The sequence below is a fragment of the Cnephaeus nilssonii genome (assembly GCF_951640355.1).
Source record: "Cnephaeus nilssonii genome assembly, chromosome: 5".
Lineage (NCBI taxonomy): Eukaryota > Metazoa > Chordata > Mammalia > Chiroptera > Vespertilionidae > Cnephaeus > Cnephaeus nilssonii.
The window spans coordinates 4,849,805-4,871,304 of record NC_137076.1 but is presented as its reverse complement, the minus strand read 5'-3'; the positions used below and the strand labels follow the sequence as shown (position 1 = coordinate 4,871,304).

The window sequence follows — 21,500 nt, the reverse complement described above, 5'->3', positions numbered from 1 at the left end:
TCTATCTCTCTCTCCCTCTCCCTTCCTTTCTGAAATCAATAAAAATACATTATTTTTAAAAAAGAAATCAAGTCCAGAGGCGACAGAAGGCAGATGAGCTGTACCTCTTCCACCCTACGTGCAGGTTGCCTCTCCATCAACGGATGAGAAGAAGTCCCACGTCGGACCACCACCCAGCTAAAAGTACAGCCGCAGGCTCCGTGCTACACGACAAGGAATGTCCTTTTAAACCTATGCTTCATGCTCAAAACTATGCAACGTATCTTTAACCACTTTAATCTGCAAGAGGGGATCCCAGAGATGCAAGGTTCACCCACTGAGATGATGACTCTGCTCCTAAACACAGGACCACTCGGAGGAGAGAGGGCAGGAGGAAAGGAGCAGAGAGATGAAGTGAGAAAAGGCTGAGTCGAGTATTTCCAGGAAATAACTAACTCGCCTGTGTGTGTCCCCAGCGAGCCCCTGACTCCGAGTGGAGACGTGATGTGGGGCCTTCTCACATGCACCCCCCACCCTCTCCATAATTTTAGCTCCTGGAGTTTTCCAGATGCACAGAGCAGCCACGTATGTGAACTATTCACCGCGTTGCTTTTGTGTATGTCATTCGTATCCACACTGCTACACGCAGCTGTGTTAGGGGCCTGATTCCTGAAAAAAAGACATTCTTTTCTCACTAATGGCTCAGGTGCCTCAAATTCTCTGTGGCAAGATGCGGGCAGAGAAATAACTTCCTATATGTGTCCCTAAAGGCTGCCCTGCTTATTCCCACCCTGAGAGCAAAGTGACTTGCTAACGACGTGACTTGTTAGAGTGAGTTATCGCTCCTTACTTACATTTCACTCGGAGGTTCTTAACGTGGGGAATAAACTGCAGTTTCTGACCAGAAACTCGCTCGTCTACCTAGATTCATCTCGACAGCCACGCGGCAAATAGTCTTTAGTTATCACGTGGCTTATGTTTTTCTTTCTTTCCCTCCGGGCTTTGCAGTTTTATGGAGCAGTTTTAAAATTTGAGACCACAATAAAATAGCTCCTTGGGAATTTGGAGACGTGACCCCATATCAATTTGCACACGCAAAAGATTCAACATTCTATTTAGTCCTCCAAGGACTTTCCTTTGCGAGGTATTATCCTAAGTGGTTTGAGGCTAAGGAGGAAATCTGCCAGACAGGAAGAAAATGATCAAACAATAATAATGAAAATGATAATAATAACTTGGGGTTCTGACTGTTTGGCAGACTGACATCTTCCCTGATATGACATACGTAGTTCAAAGAGGCATGCTAGCTAAGTAAATGACACTCCAGGTAAGACTGCAGAGCAAGTAGTATTCAAAATAAGCGTTTGCTGGCCTGCTGATCTGCCGGGCGTCCTGGAGGGGGTCGCTCACTGCCCAGAAGTCCCGGGAGCGCCTCTCCGTCTGGAGTTGCCCAGAGAGGCAGCCAGGCCGGTGCACGCTTGGGGCGGGCTGTGCAGGGCGCCAGGGCTCCCGGGCGGGCGGGGCGTGGAGGCGCAGTGAGAGTGCCTTTCGACCTCAGCCCGGCTGCATTTTCTACCTGAGTTTTACCAGCCATCACGCAGCGACTCTTTGCTTTTGTGTGTCTACTTTCTACCACCTAGGACTCGGAGGGAGGGAGGGAGGGGTGACCCATTGACCCCAACTTTCACTGGCCACCTCAGGCAGGTTGCTTCACCTCCCACAGGCTTTTAGATGAGGAGATGGCTCGGCACTAAAATTTCCTCCAACTATTTCATGTACGGACTTCCTCGGGAACACTGTTTTAAAAGTCAGATTCAGCCTGGCCGGCGTGGCTCAGTGGTTGATGTTTCTATCTCTCTCTCCCTCTCCCTTCCTCTCTGAAATCAATAAAATTACATTATTTTTAAAAAAGAAATCAAGTCCAGAGGCGATGCCTATGAACCAGGAGGTCAATTCCAGTCAAGGGCACATGCCCAGGTTGTGGGCTCCATCCCCAGTGGGGGACATGCAGGAGGCAGCCGATCAATGATTCTCTTTCATCATTGATGTTTCTATCTCTCTCTCCCTCTCCCTTCCTCTCTGAAATCAATAAAAAATATATTTAAAATAAATAAAGTCACATTCAACTGGTGATCAGCATAATCAGCTAACTGTTCATTTCTTGAAAAACATTACAATCGTGTCCAGGTCTTAACAGAGATTTGTTCAAATTTGTGAGACTTTGAAATAGGAACTAACATACAAAATAAATTCCCATCTACACTATCTTTCTCTATTCTTTTAAGATAGTAGATCAAATGTTAAAATGTCTTCTTTCCCATTAAAGGGATCTTACAAACATCATTATTTCTTATCCATTTAGCATAGATATTTCACCTAGAAAGTTGAAAAGGCTCGCGCGCGCGTGCGAAAGAGAGAGAGAGAGAGAGAGAGAGAGAGAGAGAGAGAGAGAGAGAAGGAACTGTAAGAAAAAAATCATGGATCCCACATGTATTCATGAAATAAATGAATATCCCAGAGCCTCTCATCTCTAAAGCCAGATTCTCGTGAATCAAAAACTCAAACTGGATTGCAAACTCCTGCAAAGACATATTTTTGCCTAAAAAGGTAAAGCGTAGAAAAGAAAAGAGTGTTTCATCTCTGGAACATCTTGATGTGCTAAATATTATGGTGGAGACGTTTAACTGTGCAATTGAAATCCTTGCAACGGTTTTATGATGCAGATTCTTTGGTTCCCATTTTTATAGAGAAGTCACTGAAGTGCAGAGGGTGGGGCACACCCCCCAATGCGCGCTGTTAGTGAGAGCTGTGTGATGAGCCCAGAAACCAAGTCTTTCCCAACCCGCCCCCCCGGGGCCGCCATGGGCTACGCGGGGCGGTGGCGGGGGATGTGCGAAGCAGTGAGGACAGGTGGCTTTTCTCCTGATAGAATAAAGCCTGTATCCGCCCATCATCTATGCTGCTTCGGCCATCGGCCTCACCCCCGCGGGAAGTGCATGTCCTGGCATTCTTAGGGGACTGTCGTTCCTTAAATGTCCGGTGGAATGTCTCCGCATGGAGACTGACCCGTGTTTAGTGTGTGACGGGGGGACTGGTATCTGAGCTCTCCTGTGACGTGAAAGGCAGATGGGGAAGTGATGAAGTGCAGGGTTGGGCCGGAACTAAAAACACAAAAACCCACAGCATGGATTTGCGGTAGAACCGAGGGACCAAAAAAAAAGCAGTGAAAAGACTGTCTCTTATGACTGTCACAAACACCTGTTTATAGACAGATTGCAAGAAAATGCTTGCTTCTTTGCAACAGAGAAATAATTAGCACCCTCTGCCATTAAAAACACAGGGACTGGAAATAATTTTACTCCTTCATATATTTTATTTTTTATCACAAACGTAACCTGCATGTAGGAAAGTCTATGCATCAGCCACATACACATAAGCACACACCTTAGTGAATTTTCATAACATGAACACACCTCGGTCACTTCCCAGTCCAAGCACATCTTTCTCACCAGTAGAATCTCCTAGTCTTGTTACATCTCTAACAAAATTACGTTCAATTTGTGCCGGTGGGAGCGCTAATTACGGGCCATAAAACATTATTGTCTCTCCCTCTTCCCACAAGGATATTCTGCTTCTCTAACTAAACATCTGAGGCCGATTCTCTTCCCTCAAACAGATGAAGAGGAGGCGTGAACAGAGCTAGTGTTTCTGGAATTGGCATGAAATGCCAAAGAGCTGTGCAGCCCCTCCCGCTCCCACGCGGCCCACGCCCTGAGGGAGTCGCCACGCCGTGATTAGCATGCCCCCCTGTGGAGTCGGGGACTCACAGGTACGCCTGTGAGTGCAAGGTGGTACCCGGGTTCCCACAGGCGCTGCGTCATTGGCTCCCATTCGGGTGTGTGAGCCATCTCCCACCCACAGCCTGTCCACTCAGGCAGAGGAGGCACTGGGCGTGGAGGGCACAGTTTAATGGTTCCAGATGTCTCCCATCTTTCCAATGTACTCGGCACCCAATGGCCCACGGAGCACGCCCTTCTGGAGCGCGGCCTCTTTCCGTGCCAGCTGCAGTCACTCTCTGAGGGAGAGAGGCAGCTTGGCCCCAGATAACAAATCCCGTGACTTCCGCAGCTCCTGCTCTGCATCTTCTGTCATCACATCACTCTTGGCAACTGTGCAAGCCAAGGATTGAGAGCTCCTCCATCCTGCCCGGACGGCGTGGCTCAGTGGTTGAGCGTCAACCTATGAACCAGGAGGTCACGGTTCGATTCCCGGTCAGGGCACATGCCCGGGTTGCAGACTCGATCCCCAGTAGGGGGCGTGCAGGAGGCAGCTGATCAGTGATTTTCTCTCATCATTGATGTCTCTCTCTCTCTCTCTCTCTCTCTCTCTCTCTCTCTCTCTGAAACCAATAAAAATATATTAAAAAATAATAAAAAATAAAGTTCCTCCATCTCATCTTCTTGGCTGTGTGGTTCACATTCTTATTGTCCTAGTGACCTCAGATCCCTGACTTTAGGGGCGAGGCTCTGCAGGACCAAGATGCATCCTGGGGACCGGATGTCTGGCCATGACCTTGTTACACAGCCACGTAACGTTTCGTTTCCCCAGAGCATGTCCAATGGGTAACAATGAAATAAAACGGGAGCCTCCTTACCTGGGCAGGATTCACACTGAAGGAAAACCCACTTAAAATGAATCCGCTTCGAATTTGACCAATTTTCTATCAAATTGTAAGAAGTTTGCAAATGTACCTTTAAAAATTCAAGCTAAACTATATGAAAACTAGTTCATTTTAATTCGTAGTTAACATTGCAAAAGTACGCGATTTCTTAGCGTAAAGATCAGGCAAGAAGTCGGGATGAAGTCCTGCAGTACCTGGGCAGGCGGCCCCTCGGGACGAAGTCCTCCAGTACCTGGGCAGGCGCCCCCTCGGGATGCGGCTCTCAGGGCAGCATCACAGCGTCTGGAGATTTAGCATTTTGGTGAAGACCATGACCTTCAGTTTGCTGACTTTCTCTTTTTCTTTAAAAAAAAAAAATGTTTTTTTAAATCCTCACCCCAGGATATTTCTCCATCGATTTTTGGAGAGAGTGGAAGAGAGAGGGAAAGACAGAGAGAAATATTGACGTGAGGGAAACACATCGATGGGTTGCTTCCTGCACAGCCCCAACCTGAGCCAGGGAGGTGCCTGCACCCGTGCCCTTGACTGGAATTGAACCTGGAACCCTTCGGTCTGCAGGTTGGTGCTCTATCCACTAAGCAACTGGCTTAGGGCAGTGGTCGGCAAACTCATTAGTCAACAGAGCCAAATATCAACCGTCCAACAATTGAAATTTCTTTTGAGAGCCAAATTTTTTAAACTTAAACTTCTTCTAACACCACTTCTTCAAAATAGACTCGCCCAGGCCGTGGTATTTTGTGGAAGAGCCACACTCAAGGGGCCCAAGAGCCGCATGTGGCTCGGGAGCCACAGTTTGTGGACCACGGGGCTAAGGCCCCACTTTCTCTTTTTCAGCTCACCCCTGGCAATCCCACAGGTCCTCCTTTGCCCAGGCCTTTGTGTGTGATCTGAACGGTGCCCCAGCGTGTTTTCTTTATCAACTTCGCGAAGCCTGCATCTTCCCAAACCTGTGACCGTGCTTTGTTGTTGCTGTTCTCTGTGCTGCTGGGAGTTTGACACAGTTAACTGGACACCAAGGGGCAGGACCTCTGGCTCGTGTCCAGGGATGCTGGCGCTTACATAGAAGTGATGTGTGTTTGAGTGGGAATTCATTCTACATGTGGTCCGTTTATTAGTGAATATCGTTTGTTATTGTGACTTTCGCTTTCCATGAGGACTGAGTAAATAAATACTGATATAAGGTCTCCCCCACTCATCTCAGTACATTCGTTTTAAAAATATGTATATTGTTACTGATTTCAGAGAGGAAGGGAAGGGGAGAGAGACAGAAACATCAATGATGAAAGAGAATCATTGATCTGTTGCCTCCTGCACGCCTCCTACTGGGGATCGAGCCTGCAACCCGGGCAGGTGCCCTGACCAGGAATTGAACTGTGACCTCCTGGTTCATAGGTCGACACTCAAATCACTGAGCCACGCCTGCTGTGATCACCTCTATAGTCTTGAGAAAACTGAAGGTGGGACTGTCTGTAAGGCACTGAGCACAGTGCCAGAAACACACACACACTAGTGGTTGTTACCGTTATTACTTTACCCACATTCTCTAACAGTGGCAGGCGAAGGGCGCTAGTCAAGCTGAACGCTCCGCTGTGCACTCACGGGAGGGTAAGGCTGACTATCTGAGCTCGGAGGGCTAAGGTGAGGCTGTGTGGAGTGGGTGAATTAGGTTGAACTCAACTATGTAAAACACATGGCAGCTTGAAGGAAAGGCCAGAGCTGTCTTGGAGGAGACAATGGTTCAATAATAAGATGATGATAATGAAAATTGCAGATACACCGCTGTGAATCCCAGGGGAATGAACTGTGAGTGAACAAAGCATTTAGTCAATGACGAGGCTAAAAAAAAAAGCCCTGAGAAATGCACAGTGTCTGAGCACAAAGCACTGGACGAGCATTTCAATATATATATATACTAGAGGCCAGTGCATGAATTCGTGTCTGGCTGGCCTGCCCCAATAGGGGCTGATCAGGCCGGGCTGGCTGCAGGGAGGGGATGCAGGAGATTGGCCAGCAGGCCCTGCCCCCAATCAGGGTGTGGGGGGCTGATCTGGGGTGAGGCTGGCTGTGGGGAGGGGCTGCAGGTGGGTTGAACTCCCAGTTGAGGGGACAATTTGCATATTAGCCTTTTATTATTAGGATTAGACGCCCGGTGTACAAAATTCATGCACGGGGGCGGGGGGAGGTTGTCCCTCAGCCCAGTCTGTACCCTCTCCAATCTGGAACCCCTCGAGGGATGTCCGACGGGCAGTGGACATCCCTCTCACAATCCACGACTTCTGGCTCCCAACCACTCGCCTGCCTGATTGCCCCTAACCGCTTCTGCCTGCCAGCCTGATCACCCCCTAACCACTCCCCTGCCAGCCTGATCAATGCCAAACTGCTCCCCTGCCAGCCTGATTGCCCCTAACTGCCCTCCCCTGCTGGCTTGGTCACCCCTAACTGCCCTCCCCTGCCAGCTTGGTCACCCCTAACTGTCTTCCCCTGCAGGCCTGGTCTCCCCCAACTGCCCTCCCCTGCAGGCCTGGTCCCCCCAATGGCCCTCCCCTGCAGGCCTGGTCCCCCCCAACGGCCCTCCCCTGCAGGCCTGATCCCCCCCAACTGCCCTCCCTTGCAGACCTGGTCCCCCCAATGGCCCTCCCCTGCAGGCCTGGTCCCCCCAAACTGCCCTCCCTGCAGGCATGGTCCCCCCAAACTGCCCTCCCTGAAGGCCTGGTTGCCCCCAACTGCCCTCCCCTGCAGACCTGGTTGCCCCCAACTGCCCCCCCTTGCAGGTCTGGTCCCTCCCAACTGCCCTCCCCTGCTGGCCTGATTACCCACAACTGCCCTCCCCTGCTGGCCTGATCACCCACAACTGCCGTCCCCTGCTGGCCATCTTGTGGTGGCCATCTTGTGTCCACATGGGAGCAGCCATCTTTGACCATATGTGGGCAGCCATCTTGTGTGTTGGAGTGATGGTCAATTTGCATATTGCTCTTTTATTAGATAGGATTGATTGATTGATTTCAGAGAGGTAATGAGAGGGAGAGAGAGAGGGAAACATTAAGGATGAGAGAGAATCATTGATCAGCTGCCTCTTGCACAACCCCCACTGGGATCGAGCCCACAACCTGGGCATGTGCCCTGACCAGGCATTGAACCCAAGACCCTTCAGTCCGAAGGCCCACGCTCTATCCACTGAGCCAAACCAGCTAGGGCTGGACAAGCATTTCCATAAACAGGGACAAGCAGAGCTGCCCCAAAGCCCTAACACACAGAAAATGGCTGCACATCTGGCCACACCCTATCAGCTTCGGGACCCCCTCTGGGCAAATCACTGTCGCCATGTCTGTGTGTAAACTGGAACCAGCCCGTCCTTCATGGAGACTTGGGTGCTGGCCGCCCTCTCGGGCACCTCACTTGAAAGGCTTGGCCAAGGGAATGTGAGTGTGGAGGTACAAACAGCGACTGTAGCAAAAGTCCCTCCCCCGCCACATGTTCAAATACATCATCCAGCGGTGACCTGAGCAAGCACTGGCCTTGGGAGTGGAAATGGGAGAAAGTCTAACTGCCATGCGTCCCAGAGGGAGTGGCGTGGAGGAGTAAAGGAAGTGAGTTCAAGTGCAAGATGCAGACAGAGCAGGAGGAAGGGAAGGGAACAAAAGGGGCAGGAAGTGGGGCAGCGAGAGTGGGATTTGGAGAGGGTCACGAGAGGGCCTCTTAAAGAGACGGGAGCCATCAGCATGCGTTCAGCTGGTGGAATAGTTCGGTGCAGAAGGAAAGAACAATGTGGAGGAGAGAGGGCGGCCGAGGAGAGAGGGAGCGGCTGAGACAGTGGAGGTGCAGGGGGCCTGGTGCCCAGGGAGGTGGGTTTGTGCTCCTGTGGGAAGCAGGGATGCGTAGCAGATGAAGGGATGCTGATGGACGGGCTGGAACCTAATTGTGCAGAGAAGAAAAAGGGGGAATAAATAACTCCCAAGGACCAGGACCCAGGGTAGTTCATTTCGTTTCTGTCTAAAAACTAATGGGACTGACGCTAAATGTGGGCCTGAAGGAGATACAGTCTCATTCCTTAAAAACGATACTACTGTTTTTGTAAAGTGATTTGTCTCTTGCTGAGTGTGAGAACAAAATGCTGTACAAGTTCGGACACAGGAAGTAGTTGGTGTTCACATACAAGCACTCTGAGAGCAATGGCATTGGAAGCAGCGGAAGCATGTAGAGCGACATGGAACGCGACTGGCCGGTTTCCAGCGCCACTCGGCTGGCCTGACGGCAGGCAGGAAGCCACCGCCAGCTCGGTTTACTTTAGGAATCCTCGTCCAAGCCAAGCAAGCACAGGCGTCCGCTTCCTGCAAAATAAACAGAAAATAAATGGCCCGGCTGCTGTCTTTCCAGTAATGGCATATTTTCCTAAAACACGTTTAAGTGACTACATTTCTGTCTATAGGAGGCATTCACAAATCCTTTGTCCGGGAGCACACACATGGACGAATCGACCTTGACGAGACATTGAGGCGCTTTTCGTAGCCTCACGGCTTACCTCCTCTCCTAGCCCATCACCTGCTTGGGTCCTACAGCAAAACAAACGAGTGTTATAAGCTCTGAAAGCAGCTAGCTTTTGTAGAAAAAGTAGCATAAACTTTGTCATCAAGGGTAAATCTACCTGGCGAACAGGCTGGAGCGGGCAGGTGACAGTTCAAAAGGCATTAGGAGACACAGCTGTGTTTTCTAAATCCAACACTCAGCGTGTTTGGTCTGATCACTGACACTATTCACACTCTTACTGACTTGGTTTGCAACTAGTGTCTTACAGCTGGTGAGCAGGTTTTCAAGCTATAAATGAGGCAGTTGGGAATACTGTCTCCCCCTTAGGAGGTGATGATGTGACTTAAACAACCAAAGTTCTTATGTCCAACAGGGAAATTAATAACATTTAAACCTAGCACCTTGCCAATAGTGGTATCCAATAAGCCTTTGTTAATTTGGTTTAAAGATTGTAGCTATTTCACATGAAGCAATCGATGTTTAACATCATAAACTATCAGTTTCAGAAAGAGTTGGAAAAGTTACTAGAAGATTAATATATGAACAATAGAATAGACATACCGCTACTTATTCAAGTCTTATAAAATAATAGAATTATTTTTTTTTTGCAAAATACAAAGAAATCTCTCTAGGACTCCAAAAGCCAGTCCCGTACTCAGACGGAGAGGAGCGGGTGCTGACTCTACTCCAGGCAAGTATGCCACGCACGCCACTTGAGAAGGGAAAAGCAAACGTAAGAAGTAATCTTTTCTTACAAAGAAACTAAATCCTCTTTTAAGAAAATAAAAATCAGTTACAACTTGACGAGAGATAATAAATATTCACTTAACAAATAAAACCACTTGAATTTTTAAGGTAAATGTTGGTCCCATTTTACACTCTAGAGCATGTTTATTCGAGGCATGAACATATTTTGGGTTTGAATGCAAATAAGAAGGTAACTAATAAAGCACTACTTCTCTGCTACATCTTTCAACAAAGTGGACACACTATTTTCACATTAATTGCTTGGGATGGTCTCAACTTGAAACCCCATACTGACGCTCTGTATGGTTTCAGTTCAGGCTGCGTTCTGAAACTGATGTACATTCTTCATTCTTCTGAGGGACACTGAGGGAGCCTGGGTGGAAGGTGGGCCTTGGGGGCCTGGGAATGTGAGTTCCCGAAGTTCCAGGTGTAAATTAAATGCAGAGGGAACGGTGGAGTTTGCCAGAAGCCAGAGTGAGAGCGGATTTCAGCCCCATGGAAGTCCGGATGAGTGGCAGCTCCCTCCTCGGAGAGGGGGCGGCAAGGCCCCTGCAGGAGACCCGGGCAGAGAGCCAGTGGCCCTCAGCCCTGCGAACGCCCCTTGGTCTGGAGGACAGTGCGGGCACCCAGTGCCTTCCGGGGGCAGTGCCGCCACCCACTTTTGCTTCATTTCTTTCCTTTTCATTGTTTAGTGTGTGTTTTTGTGCATTTATAGTAAATTCATCCCATCACTCTCCCCAGTGTTCTATTACTCTCTTCTCCGTGCATTTCAAAACAGAAGATACTCTCCCAGCTTCTCTTCCCAAAGTTGCTTCTTTATACGTTTATCTTTATTATGGAAAGCATCCCAGATACCCCCCCAAAACCCAATGTCCCCTGCACCCTGCCACAGCGATCTTCACCGTGTGCAACAAGAATGTTCAAAACATCCATCCCTGGTACTTAGTCAGCGGCCTGACCCCTTTCCCTTAGATGGTCAATATAAAATGACAACAGTCAACATAACAATAGCCATCCGGCCCTAACTGGTTTGGCTCAGTGGATAGAGCGTCGGCCTGCGGACTGGGGGGTCCCGGGTTCGATTCCGGTCAAGGGCATGTACCTGGGTTGCAGGCACATCCCCAGTAGGAGGTGTGCAGGTGGCAGCTGATCGATGTTTCTCTCTCATCGATGTTTCTAACTCTCTATCCCTCTTCCTTCCTCTCTGTAAAAAATCAATAAAATATATTTTAAAAAATAGCCATCCGGTGTGAATGAATCAATATTATACCTATTTTTGGTCAGATTGGCAAAACACATCATCCATTTTTTGGTGTGCCGCAGAATCCTGGCAACAGGTGTGTGTGCCATGAGGTGAAAAGGGTTGAAAATTGCTGCTTTGGAGCAAGCATTGTCGGCCATGTGGACAGCGCCTGATCCGTGAATGAGGCCGAGAAGGAGGAGGGGGCGAGGAGTTGGAGAGTCCTGTGTGAGGCCACGTGTTGGGACTCCATGGTTGCTGGACAGGGAGGGCCACAAAATGAATTATGGCACCAGAGGGGAGCTGACTCCAGAGAACAGAAGCGAGTCTGCTGAGTGATGTTGGATTTGAGCAGCGGGAGCGAAGCGTTGGGTGGGAAGGGGAGGGCTCGAGGTCCCTCCAGATCGCCTTCTCCAGTAAGGATTTCAGAGCTCTGACTGGTGCTGGGGCTCGGATAACTACTGTACAGTTATGCTACCACTTAATAGACATAACCAGTCCCAGGAGTCATTGCACTCCTGTTACAGAGAAGGAAGCTGCGTACATACATGGCCCATGGGCACTCAGCTAGCAAGTGAAAAGGATGACGCAAACTTCCAATCCAGAGAACAAAAATCCGTTCCGTGACTGTATCACCATTTCTCATTTTGCAATGCTATATAATAAAGAGGTAATATGCAAATTGACCTTCACGCCATCACAAGATGGCAGCACCCACAGTGGGGGCGGGGCCAGCTGCTCCGCGCCTGCTGCCAGAGTCCCCTCAACCCCGCCGGGGGCCTCGGGTCCTCCTGCATCTGACTGACAGCTCGCCCAGGCTCCTCCACAAGCGACCCATCCCTGTCTTCCTCCCTCCCCCGAAGCTGAAGCCTGACTGTGGTGTCCAACAAATTGGAAGTTATAACTCATATTGTTGAGAGTATCCTCCATTCCTCAGCCGGGGCCAGCCTGCTGCCGGCATCCCCTTAGCCCTGCTGGGGGCCTCGGGTCCTCCTGCACCCCCCACTGATTGAGGCTCAGGTAACCAGGGCCAGGTGTGATGGGGGCGTTGCCTTCCCCTGATCGCCTGGGTCACCTCCTGACCCTGAGGGCTCCCGGACTGTGAAAGGGGGCAGGCCGGGCTGAGGGACCCCCCATTCCAATGCATGAATTTTCATGCACCGGGCCTCTAGTCCTATATAATAAAAGGCTAATATGCAAATAGACCGAACAGCGGAACAACTGAACACTGGTCGCTATGACGTGCGCTGACCACCAGGGGACGTGTCCGGAACATGGCAGGCATTGGTTGTGGTAGGATGGTGGAGCAGGTGAGCCGGGGCATGGGTTGCTGTCATTGGGGAGAGCCTCTGGTGGTTACTTAAATTCTTTACTCCTGCACACCATAGTCCCACCCACCACTCGCACCCACTGCTAGCGCCGGCCCCACTCGCACCCGCAGCCAGTGCCAGTCCTGATCACTCAGCGCCATCAATGGGTGTGAGTGGTGGCTGCCAGCCCTGGTCGCCCCTGAGGGCTTCTCCACCTCCCTCTGCTCCTGAGGGGCCATGGAGGCAGCAGCCGCCACTCGCACCCACTGACAGTACTGGCCCCTCTTGCACCTGCTGCTCCATGCCATCAGCACAGGGGAGCGGCAGTGGTGGTTGTGGAACTGCCTGCAGACAGGGGACCAGGGGCCACAGTGGGAGGGGCCGGGCGGGGGCACAGAGGATGGGCCGAGACCCACCCCTGTGCCCACTGCAGCCTCGTGGCCCACAGTTCCTTTCAAGGTGCACAAATTCGTGCACTGAGCCCCTAATCAATAGATAAACAAACAAGCAAACAAGCCACACCACTGCCACTACTGAAGAGACGCGACAAGACCAGTGCCTACGCTGCAAGCATCCAAAGAGGAATTTCCCAGAAAGTGTGCAGCAACGGCAACACCGTTGTAAAAACGCCGGCCTTCCCAGATAACCAGTGCAAAGAGGGAGTCACTTGCACCGATGAACTCAGTGCTTCCCAGACGGTATGGAGAGGCTGTGCAGAGCCCTGGCCTGGCACGCAGGAGGCTCTGCACGCCTCGCTCTCCTGCTGGGACAGCGGGGTCACAGAGAAGAATGACAACAAATGAACCGGGGCCGGGCCTGCTGGGGGAGCCAGTTCCCTCTCGCTGCTCAGGGATCGATTCCCCTTCTCGGAAGAGCTGTCATTCAGGGCAGCGAGTTCGGTAAGTGGCGCTGGGGGTTCGTCCTGGAGCCGCCAGGTTCGTGTGCTGCATGTCCCTGCCTTCCAGTGTCGCTCATCTCGCTGCACGTATGGGATGGGAGAGCTGAGCCCCTGCGGCTGCACCTGTGAAGGGTGAGCTCTGGCTGAGTCGGGATAGCCATGCGACCCTTGTTTATTTTAAAAACTGCAGCATTTCACACCATGTCACACTGGGGCCTTGCTTGAGTTTTCGTTGATTTTATTAAATTGTAAACTGTTGGTTTTTCCTTGAAAATGATTGATTCAAAGAAGTCTATTCAAAGGCTACTTTTTAAAGAGGAAAGCTACCTCTGATCGTGCAGTTCCTCCTTTTTCTCTGCCCTGGCCATTAACGTACCCTTTTCCTTCTGTATGTGGGAGGAGGCAGGCTTCACACCGTGTCTGTGTCACCAGCGGAGGGTTCTGAAATGAGACTGAGCTCACGAGACATTTTCACCCGAACCGTCTACAGGAAGGACCAGTGGCCGCCTAGATGAGAAGTGGAGACCAGGAAGCCCCGTTTCTCTCGGTTTTCTTTTTAAAATTCGCCTTTTTGTTCCTTCACTCTTTAAAGACCTGCTTTTAAATGACCTACTTTTCAACTGGTTTTTAGTGACGCATGTCCCCCCTGCCTGCGGTTGACTTAAAAGTGTTTCATTTCTCTCCATCTCTTTCCAGAGGGATTATTCAGTCATTCTGACCCGTGCGGGCCGCTTTTTCTGGGGAATGCACTCTCCTCTCCAATAGAAAAGTGGGCCAGAAGGGTGTAGGTGTGCTCCGGACCCGAGTGTTCTATGCTAGCGAATGTCTCTGTGATGTTTCATATTGTTCAGCACATCACCCCTCTGTGTAACATCCCCCCCCGCTTCCCGCCACGTGCAGGTGAGGGCGGGACCCCTGAGCGGCCCTGCGTCTGAGGCAGGTCTAGAAAGCATCATCCCCGGGTGGCTGTGCACCCCCTGCTCGTGCAGGTCTGTCTCGGGGAAAACCCCACCGTTGTTTGCTGTCAGGGAGCCACGTGCCTCGGTCAGGAAGGTGTGTCCAGCACCTGCCCACACGCCCTCCCATTGCCCGTCAGTCCCCGTCTCAGCGTGGGACCTGGCTGATAGAGGGCAGCTGCTCACGGTCCTCGGGGTGATGGCCTTTCACAGGGACTGGCCTTCGCTCATCAGCCGACATCTTGGGCAGAAATCCCAGGAGTGATCTGGGAGCGGAAAGGCTGGGTGCTGACGGGAGCCATTGCACGGTGAATACGTCCTATTATTCGTAAGTTGGCTCTGACTTTGAAGCTGAGAATTATGATGAGAGTTCAGTTCACATATTTAAAATATCTGACTGTCATTACCAACAAGACAAGCAATGACAAGTGGTGGAGAGGCTGTGGGGAAAAGGGAACCCTCACTCCCTGCTGGTGGGAATGTGGACGGCTACAGCCACTATGGAAAGCAGTCTGGCGATGCCTCAAAGAAGTGAGCATAGAGCTACCATAGGACCCAGCACTCCTTCTCCTGGATATACACCCGAAAAACTCGAAATCATGTATCACACAGATACATGCACCCCTGTGTTCACTGCAGCATTATTCACGTGGCCAAGACATGGAAACAGCTGAAGTGTCCCGTGATAGAGGACCGGATACAGAAGACGTGGTCCATACACACAATGGAATACTACTCAGCCATAGAAAGGATGAAATAGCGCCATTTGCAACAACACGGATGGACCTTGGGAACATTATGCTAAGCGAAATAAGTCAGAAAAAGCTAAGAACCGTATGACTTCGCTCATGTGCAATATAAAACTGAAACTCATGAACACAAACAGCAATGTGGCGGTTGCCAGATGGCAGGGGTGAGGGGAGAAGGGGGTCCTAATATGAAGTGACAGGAGAAGATTTGACTCTGGGGGATGGGCACACAGATCTTGTAACATAGAAACCCACACCTGGAACCTTTATGTTTGTGTTGCCCAGTGTCACCCCAATCAATGTAATAAATAAAAGATGAAACATCCAGCCGATCCCTGCTGTGCAGCAAGTGGAACCGTTCCCAGCTCTGTCCTCAGAAGACAGCTCTGTCACACAGCGTCAGAGTAAGAGCTGAGCTCACCAAGAGCTGAGACTCCAAAGACCCCTGCCAGCACGGCCCTGGGTCAGAGGTCAGTGGCTGACAGAGTCACACACACCACACACAGCCGTTCTGCCATGTGCTCGGCGGACATGCTCCCCTTCTTCTTACGTGGACCCAACGAATAGCTATGGACACAGGCGGTGTCCAGTCACTGCCTGGTCGCACGGTCACTGCCTGGTCGCACAGGGTCACTGCCTGGTCGCATGGGGTCACTGCCTGGTCGCACGGGGTCACTGCCTGGTCGCACGGGGTCACTGCCTGGTCACACGGGGTCACTGCCTGGTCGCACGGGGTCACTCCTGAGGACCTAGTGGTCCCTGCCTCCTGGCATGATCCCCGCTCTGTGGGAGGGAAGGACTGCGACTCGCTTTCAGCAAAGGTGACGGGATGTAAGTGACCGAGCACGTGAGCGTGGGGCCACGTTCCGTGAGAGCACAGTGCCCCTCGCGGGAGTCTCCCTGCGGACTGGCTGTGAGGACACAGGAGCCTGCGGGCGGCTCGGGGGACCAGGGAACGAAGGTGGCTCTCCAGGCAAGGAGGCCTCTGCCCACAGCCTGTAGGGCCTCCAGCAGACCCAGCAAGGAGAGGAATCCCTCCTTTCTGGCATCGAAGGAGCTGAACTCTGCCAACAGCCCGAGGCGGGTGGAAGGGGGTCCCTCTCCAGCTCAGCTCCGAGGAGCCTGCCGCTCTGGCTGCTGCCTGACTCCGGTGACCGGGACAGAGCCAGTGTGTGTGGCTTTAAGCCTCTAAGAGTGTGGGGGTAACATAGCTGCACAGCAGTAAGGAACCAATCTAAAGCTCCTCCTTCTCTCTTTGTCTTTCCCAACCTTGAAATCCTTGTGGAAAGCCCCGGAGCTCGGGCATGCTGGTGTGAACTTCCCTCTTAACCATCATGAACAGATTCAGATTTCGGGCAGGAATAAGAAATAAGCAAGCTGTGTCCTTCTCTGCATAGCCCAGTGGTCGGCAAACTGTGGCTCGCGAGCCACATGCGGCTCTTTGGCCCCTTGAGTGTGGCTCTTCCACAAAATACCACGGCCTGGGCAAGTCTATTTTGAAGAAGTGGTGTTAGAAGAAGTTTAAGTTTAAAAAATTTGGCTCTCAAAAGAAATTTCAATCGTGGTACTGTTGACATTTGGCTCTGTTGACTAATGAGTTTGCCGACCACTGGCATAGCCTATTGAAAGAGGTATACTGTTGTTCATCCCAATATAAGTGATCCTAGATGGATCTGCAGGTCTTTCCTAGTAATGACAGTTACCTTTTTGCTATGGTAACAAATGAGTAACGTGTGAGAAGATACTTTCTGTAGAAATCCATCCATCATAATGCTCCCCCATTAGCGGGAGCAATCATTAATGCTTTCCTAGCTGCACGGTCCCTTTTATAGTCACCAGGTGCCACTCCACTGTGAGGAACACGGCCTTCTGTTTATTTGCTTATCTAGTTATTTATTGATATCAGTATGGAACTGCAGTAAATGATATTCAAATTGTACACTCCCTTCAGATATATCTTCTGTCCTTCTGATATATTGGCATCGTTGTTAAGCCTTTCTTATTTTCCGGTAAAACAAGATTTTTCAGGTATATTTTGTACTTTCCCCGTCCCAGACCTGGATCTTTTCTCAAAGACTCCTGGCTTCTTTTTAAAATGAAGAATGGTATTTAGTAGCCAAAATACGGGCACTAAGTGTACTCATTGTTCCTGAAATGTCATTGCTTCCAGCATCTCTTAGTGACGGAGCTGGAATATACTGTATTTTTCCGTGTATAAGATGCTCTTTTTTTCTAGAATCATTAGACTGAAAACCGAGGGGCATCTTATACACAGAAGTCAGCTGAGAAGGGAGTCTCGCAGGTGCATAGATGCCCATACCTTGTCAAACAGCTTCCTCCAATCACAAGCCTTATTATTACTGACGTCAGCTGATGCCATAATTGGAGATGGAGGTGGAGAGTGCGCAGTTGCAACAGGGACCTAGTGTTCTGAGCCCATAAAGATGTCAAAAAATAAAAAGATAAATATCAGTAATCGATCGTCTTACTCTGCAAAATTCAAACGGAATGTAATCAGCTCCGCAAAAGAGCATGGAAATAGAGCTGCAGAGAGACCATTTGGACCTCCTCCCGCTGAGTGTCTGATCAGACAGTGGGGAAAACAGGAAGAACAACTCCTTAAGGTGCCAAAAAGGAAGAAGGCCTTGAGAGGAAAACCAGCAAAATGTTTAAAATATCGATTTCTTAATTTTGGGTTGGAAAAGTGGGAGGCGTCTTATACACAGAAAATCCTATCTAATAAAGAGGGAATATGCTAATTGACACTCACGCCATCACAAAGATAGCGGCACCCACAGTCAATAAGGAGGGAATATGCTAATTGACTGCCATGCCCTCAAAGATGGCAGCGTGCACAGCCACAAGATGGCAGCGCCCAGTCCACTCAGCCTGCCGGTGCGCCTGCCTCCAGAATCTCCCAGTCCCTTTAGCCCCCCAGCCGCCCAGAGCTGGCCCAAGGCACAGGCAAGCCTCAGATGGCAGCTGCTCAGTTGCCCAGGGCCACCTGAGGCTCAGGTAACCAGGGCCAACAGAGGCTTGTGCTGCCCGCAGTGGCAGCAGCAGAGGTGTGATGGGGTGTCACCTTCCCCTGATTTCCAGGTCGCCTCCCGTCCCTGAGGGCTCCTGGACTGTGAGAGGGGGCAGGCCAGGCTGAGGGACCCCCCCTTCTAGTATGGTATATATTAGTATGGTATATATTTATAATTTAAACCTCTAGTATAGTATATATTTATAAATTTTAAAAAATGCATACAAGATGTATACATTAAAAACTATAAGATGTTGCTGGGAGAAATTTTGAAAGACTGAAATAGATAGGTAAATATACTATGTTCATGGATTGTGGGAATTGTTATTAAGATGTCAGTTATGAAGATGTTTTTCTTAGCATCTCACAAGGGTGCAATCAAGGTATTGGCTGGGATTGTGGTCTTAACTGAGGGTTGACTGGGGAAATGCCTACTTCTGCACTCACTCGGGTTGTTGGCAGTGTTCAGCTTCTCTCGGTTTTAAGACTGAGGATTTTCTTGCTCAAGCTCTTTGTGAGCTGTTAGCTAAAGGCTGCCCACAGCTCTTAGAAACAGCCTGCATGTGGAATTTCCTATATGATGCACATGCATGCACACACCCTCTCTCTCTCTTTCTCTCTCTCTCTCTCTCTCTCTCTCTCTCTCTCTCTCACACACACACACACACACACACACACACACACACTGAGCTTTAACTTCATTTCAACACCATCACGTTCCTTCTGGTCTTTCCCCTTCGACAGTGAGGAAGGTGGATCCCTTTTATGTGCAAATATATTTACCCAATTTTCTCAAGCCTAGAATATAGGATTGATGCAAGAGACCAGATGATGCTGGGTGGTGTTTTCTGTTTGTTTATTTTTAAAGGCAAGGCAGGGATGATGCCATCACTCTTGCCGTTTGTGTTACCCTTTTTGGGAAAGGAATTTGATCACCCATGGTTTTGTGTGTTGTTTTTCTACTTGGGAAATCCAAACCTTTGACAGTAGAGGCAGATAAAATGAAATCCAGGGGAACCTCGAAAGGCATTGCAGGATTGGAGCTTCATTCTCACAGCAAGGGAGACCTCTCCGTTAAGTCGTTGCACACGTGTGTGTTGTAAATAGCATGACGTGTCCTGCGTGTTATTTCCTGGTGATGTTTGTTATTTACTTCTTCTTCAACTCACTCTAAGAGAAGATTTGAGAAGCTTAGTGCAATCCATACCAATGCGTTACAACATGAAATAACTGAGCACGTGGAGATAATAAACTAGAGCTGAAAAATAGGAACCGGTCCCGATTATGCTTGCCTGTCAGTAACTTCCGGTTACAAGAGGTACTGCTACAAATGTTACCTGCGTGCTCTAGGGAGAACCGTTTCAAACACCTCAGCCCTGGTGACAGGCCCTCCCCCTGCCGCCATCTGCAGGGCTCAGGGCTGAGACCGGGAAGATTGCAGGAACCGCTTCTCTTGCAGGAATTTTTCAGAAACCTTCCTGGCTTCTGATCCTGTAAAATCTGATGTAATTGACCATGCAGGACTTCACTCTCTACTCCTTTGCCTGCAAAGGGTTTGGGGTCGTGGTTACTTGCCTACAACAGCAAAGCTCCAGAGAAGCTCAAGTTACAAAAGGACACTTAGCTAATGCACTGAGTGGAGGGACTGGTAGACACTTTTAAAGTTCTCATGTTATCAAGTTTATTATGTGTTGTTTTGTGGTAGTAATTTCTTACACTGTTGCCAAGAACAGTTTGAAAGGAGTTTGTTGAAAGTAAGTAGCAAAATCGCTTTGGGTACATTACTGCTAATAGGTCCTTCACATGTTGTGAAACATACAAGGCCGGATTTAATTCTGCCCAAAATCTTAGTTCATTGAAAAAAAAACAGCAGGTGCTCCAGGGGTGTGGAGATGAGGACAAAGCAAAGGCAGACACACATTCCTTTTTGTAAAGCAGCCATAGAGATAGGACAGAGCAGGGTGGGCAGGCTGGGCCCTCTCAGAGGGCCACTTCTGAAGGGGGGCGAGTTCAGGCCAGTTCAAAGCAGTGACAGGGTGATTTAAACTTGCGCTAAGTCCCGCCCATGGTCTCAAGTTAAGCTGATGTATGCAGGCTCCTTGTGTTCTGATGCACACAGGGCCATCATGGCATGCCCCTTTCTTTTACAGAAGATCTTTGTCTGAGTCATGAAAAGGGTGTGTTTGATGCAAAGGCACATAATTTATAATGATTACTGCTGTTTTTATTAACATTGAGCCCAGGAAAGGCCATGTTGGAAGTCACCCGCAAACCTGTCCAGGCAGCCCACGCCCCGACTCCGTCCAGGTGCGAAGAATGGCCGGCTCAGAGGTGGGGTCCCCGCTGCTCCCATACTCCAGCGCAGGGCACAGGCCAGAGGAAAAGGTCCAGGGGGGCATCCCTCTCCCTCTTGGGGAAACTCCCCCGGCTACCGCTCTCTGCGCTGGGAATGGGTCTCCACCTCCCTTTCCTAGAGGGACACTCACGAACACCCCGTCACCTCCCGGCGACCCGAGCCCGCGCGGCGCGCAGCGCACCCCAGTGGACGCGCGCGGCCTCCAGGCCGTGGCCACCGGGCTTCCGGAGAGCCTGCTCGTCGCCGCCGCGGCTGCCGGGGAAACGGGGACTCTGGAGGCCGCCGGAGCCGGTCTGGGCCGGACCCCCGGAGGCGCGGCTGCAGCCCCGGCCCCGCCCGCCGCACCTGGAGTCGGGCTCGGAGAGGCGGGGCGGGGCTGCAGGCTGGCCGGGCGCCCGCGCAGCTCTCTGGAGCCGCCAGACCCGAGCGAGGCGTGGGGGAGGGTCTCGAGGCCGAGGCCGCGGGTCCGGGGAGAGACCCCAGCGGGGGAGGAACCGGTCCCGGGAGCGCAGAGGCGGCGGCGCGGGCATGGAGCGGGCGAGCCCTGGCTGCGCGCGGCCGCGGCACCACGACTCGGTGGAAGCGTGGCTGGACGATCACTGGGACTTCACCTTCTCGTACTTTGTTAGGAAAGCCACCAGGTAAGAGGGCCCGGCGGGCCGGCGGGGCGCGGAGCCGACCTGGGCGACCCTCCCGGCTCCGTCCCCTCCCCGCAGCAGTCAGCAGCCTCGGCTCCGGGCCTTGGTTTTACGGGAGGTCCCGGTCTTGTTTGGTGCCGAGACCTCGACTTGAAGGCGAGCGCAGGCGAAATACCCGAGCGTGGATTCGGTCCAACTTGCTCTCAAAGTTCAAATACAAAAACGTTCCGGCGGCCCGGCCCCCGCAGCCCGCTTCCCGGGAAAGGTTCCTTGCGCCGCGCTCCGGCCTCCCGCAGCCCCGTCCGCCTCCCGCAGCCCGAGCCTCCGCGGAGAAACCAGAACCGCCCGAGCCCCGTCCCTCAGCTCCGGAAGCACCGTCCCAGCCCGTCCCGCG

At 51.1% G+C, this 21,500-nt stretch overlaps 1 protein-coding gene across 2 annotated transcripts in view; it reads left to right on the top strand.

Annotated features, from left to right (window-relative positions):
* Positions 1–20,741: 20,741 nt before the first annotated feature.
* PDE5A (phosphodiesterase 5A) overlaps positions 20,742–21,500 on the top strand; it is a 109,499-nt gene continuing 108,740 nt past the window's right edge. For both annotated transcript variants that reach the window (XM_079770547.1, XM_079770546.1), the window contains exon 1: positions 20,742–21,109. In XM_079770547.1, coding sequence (XP_079626673.1) covers positions 20,997–21,109 — 113 coding nt within the window. In that variant the 5' untranslated portion in view covers positions 20,742–20,996. The remainder of the gene's footprint in view (positions 21,110–21,500) is intronic.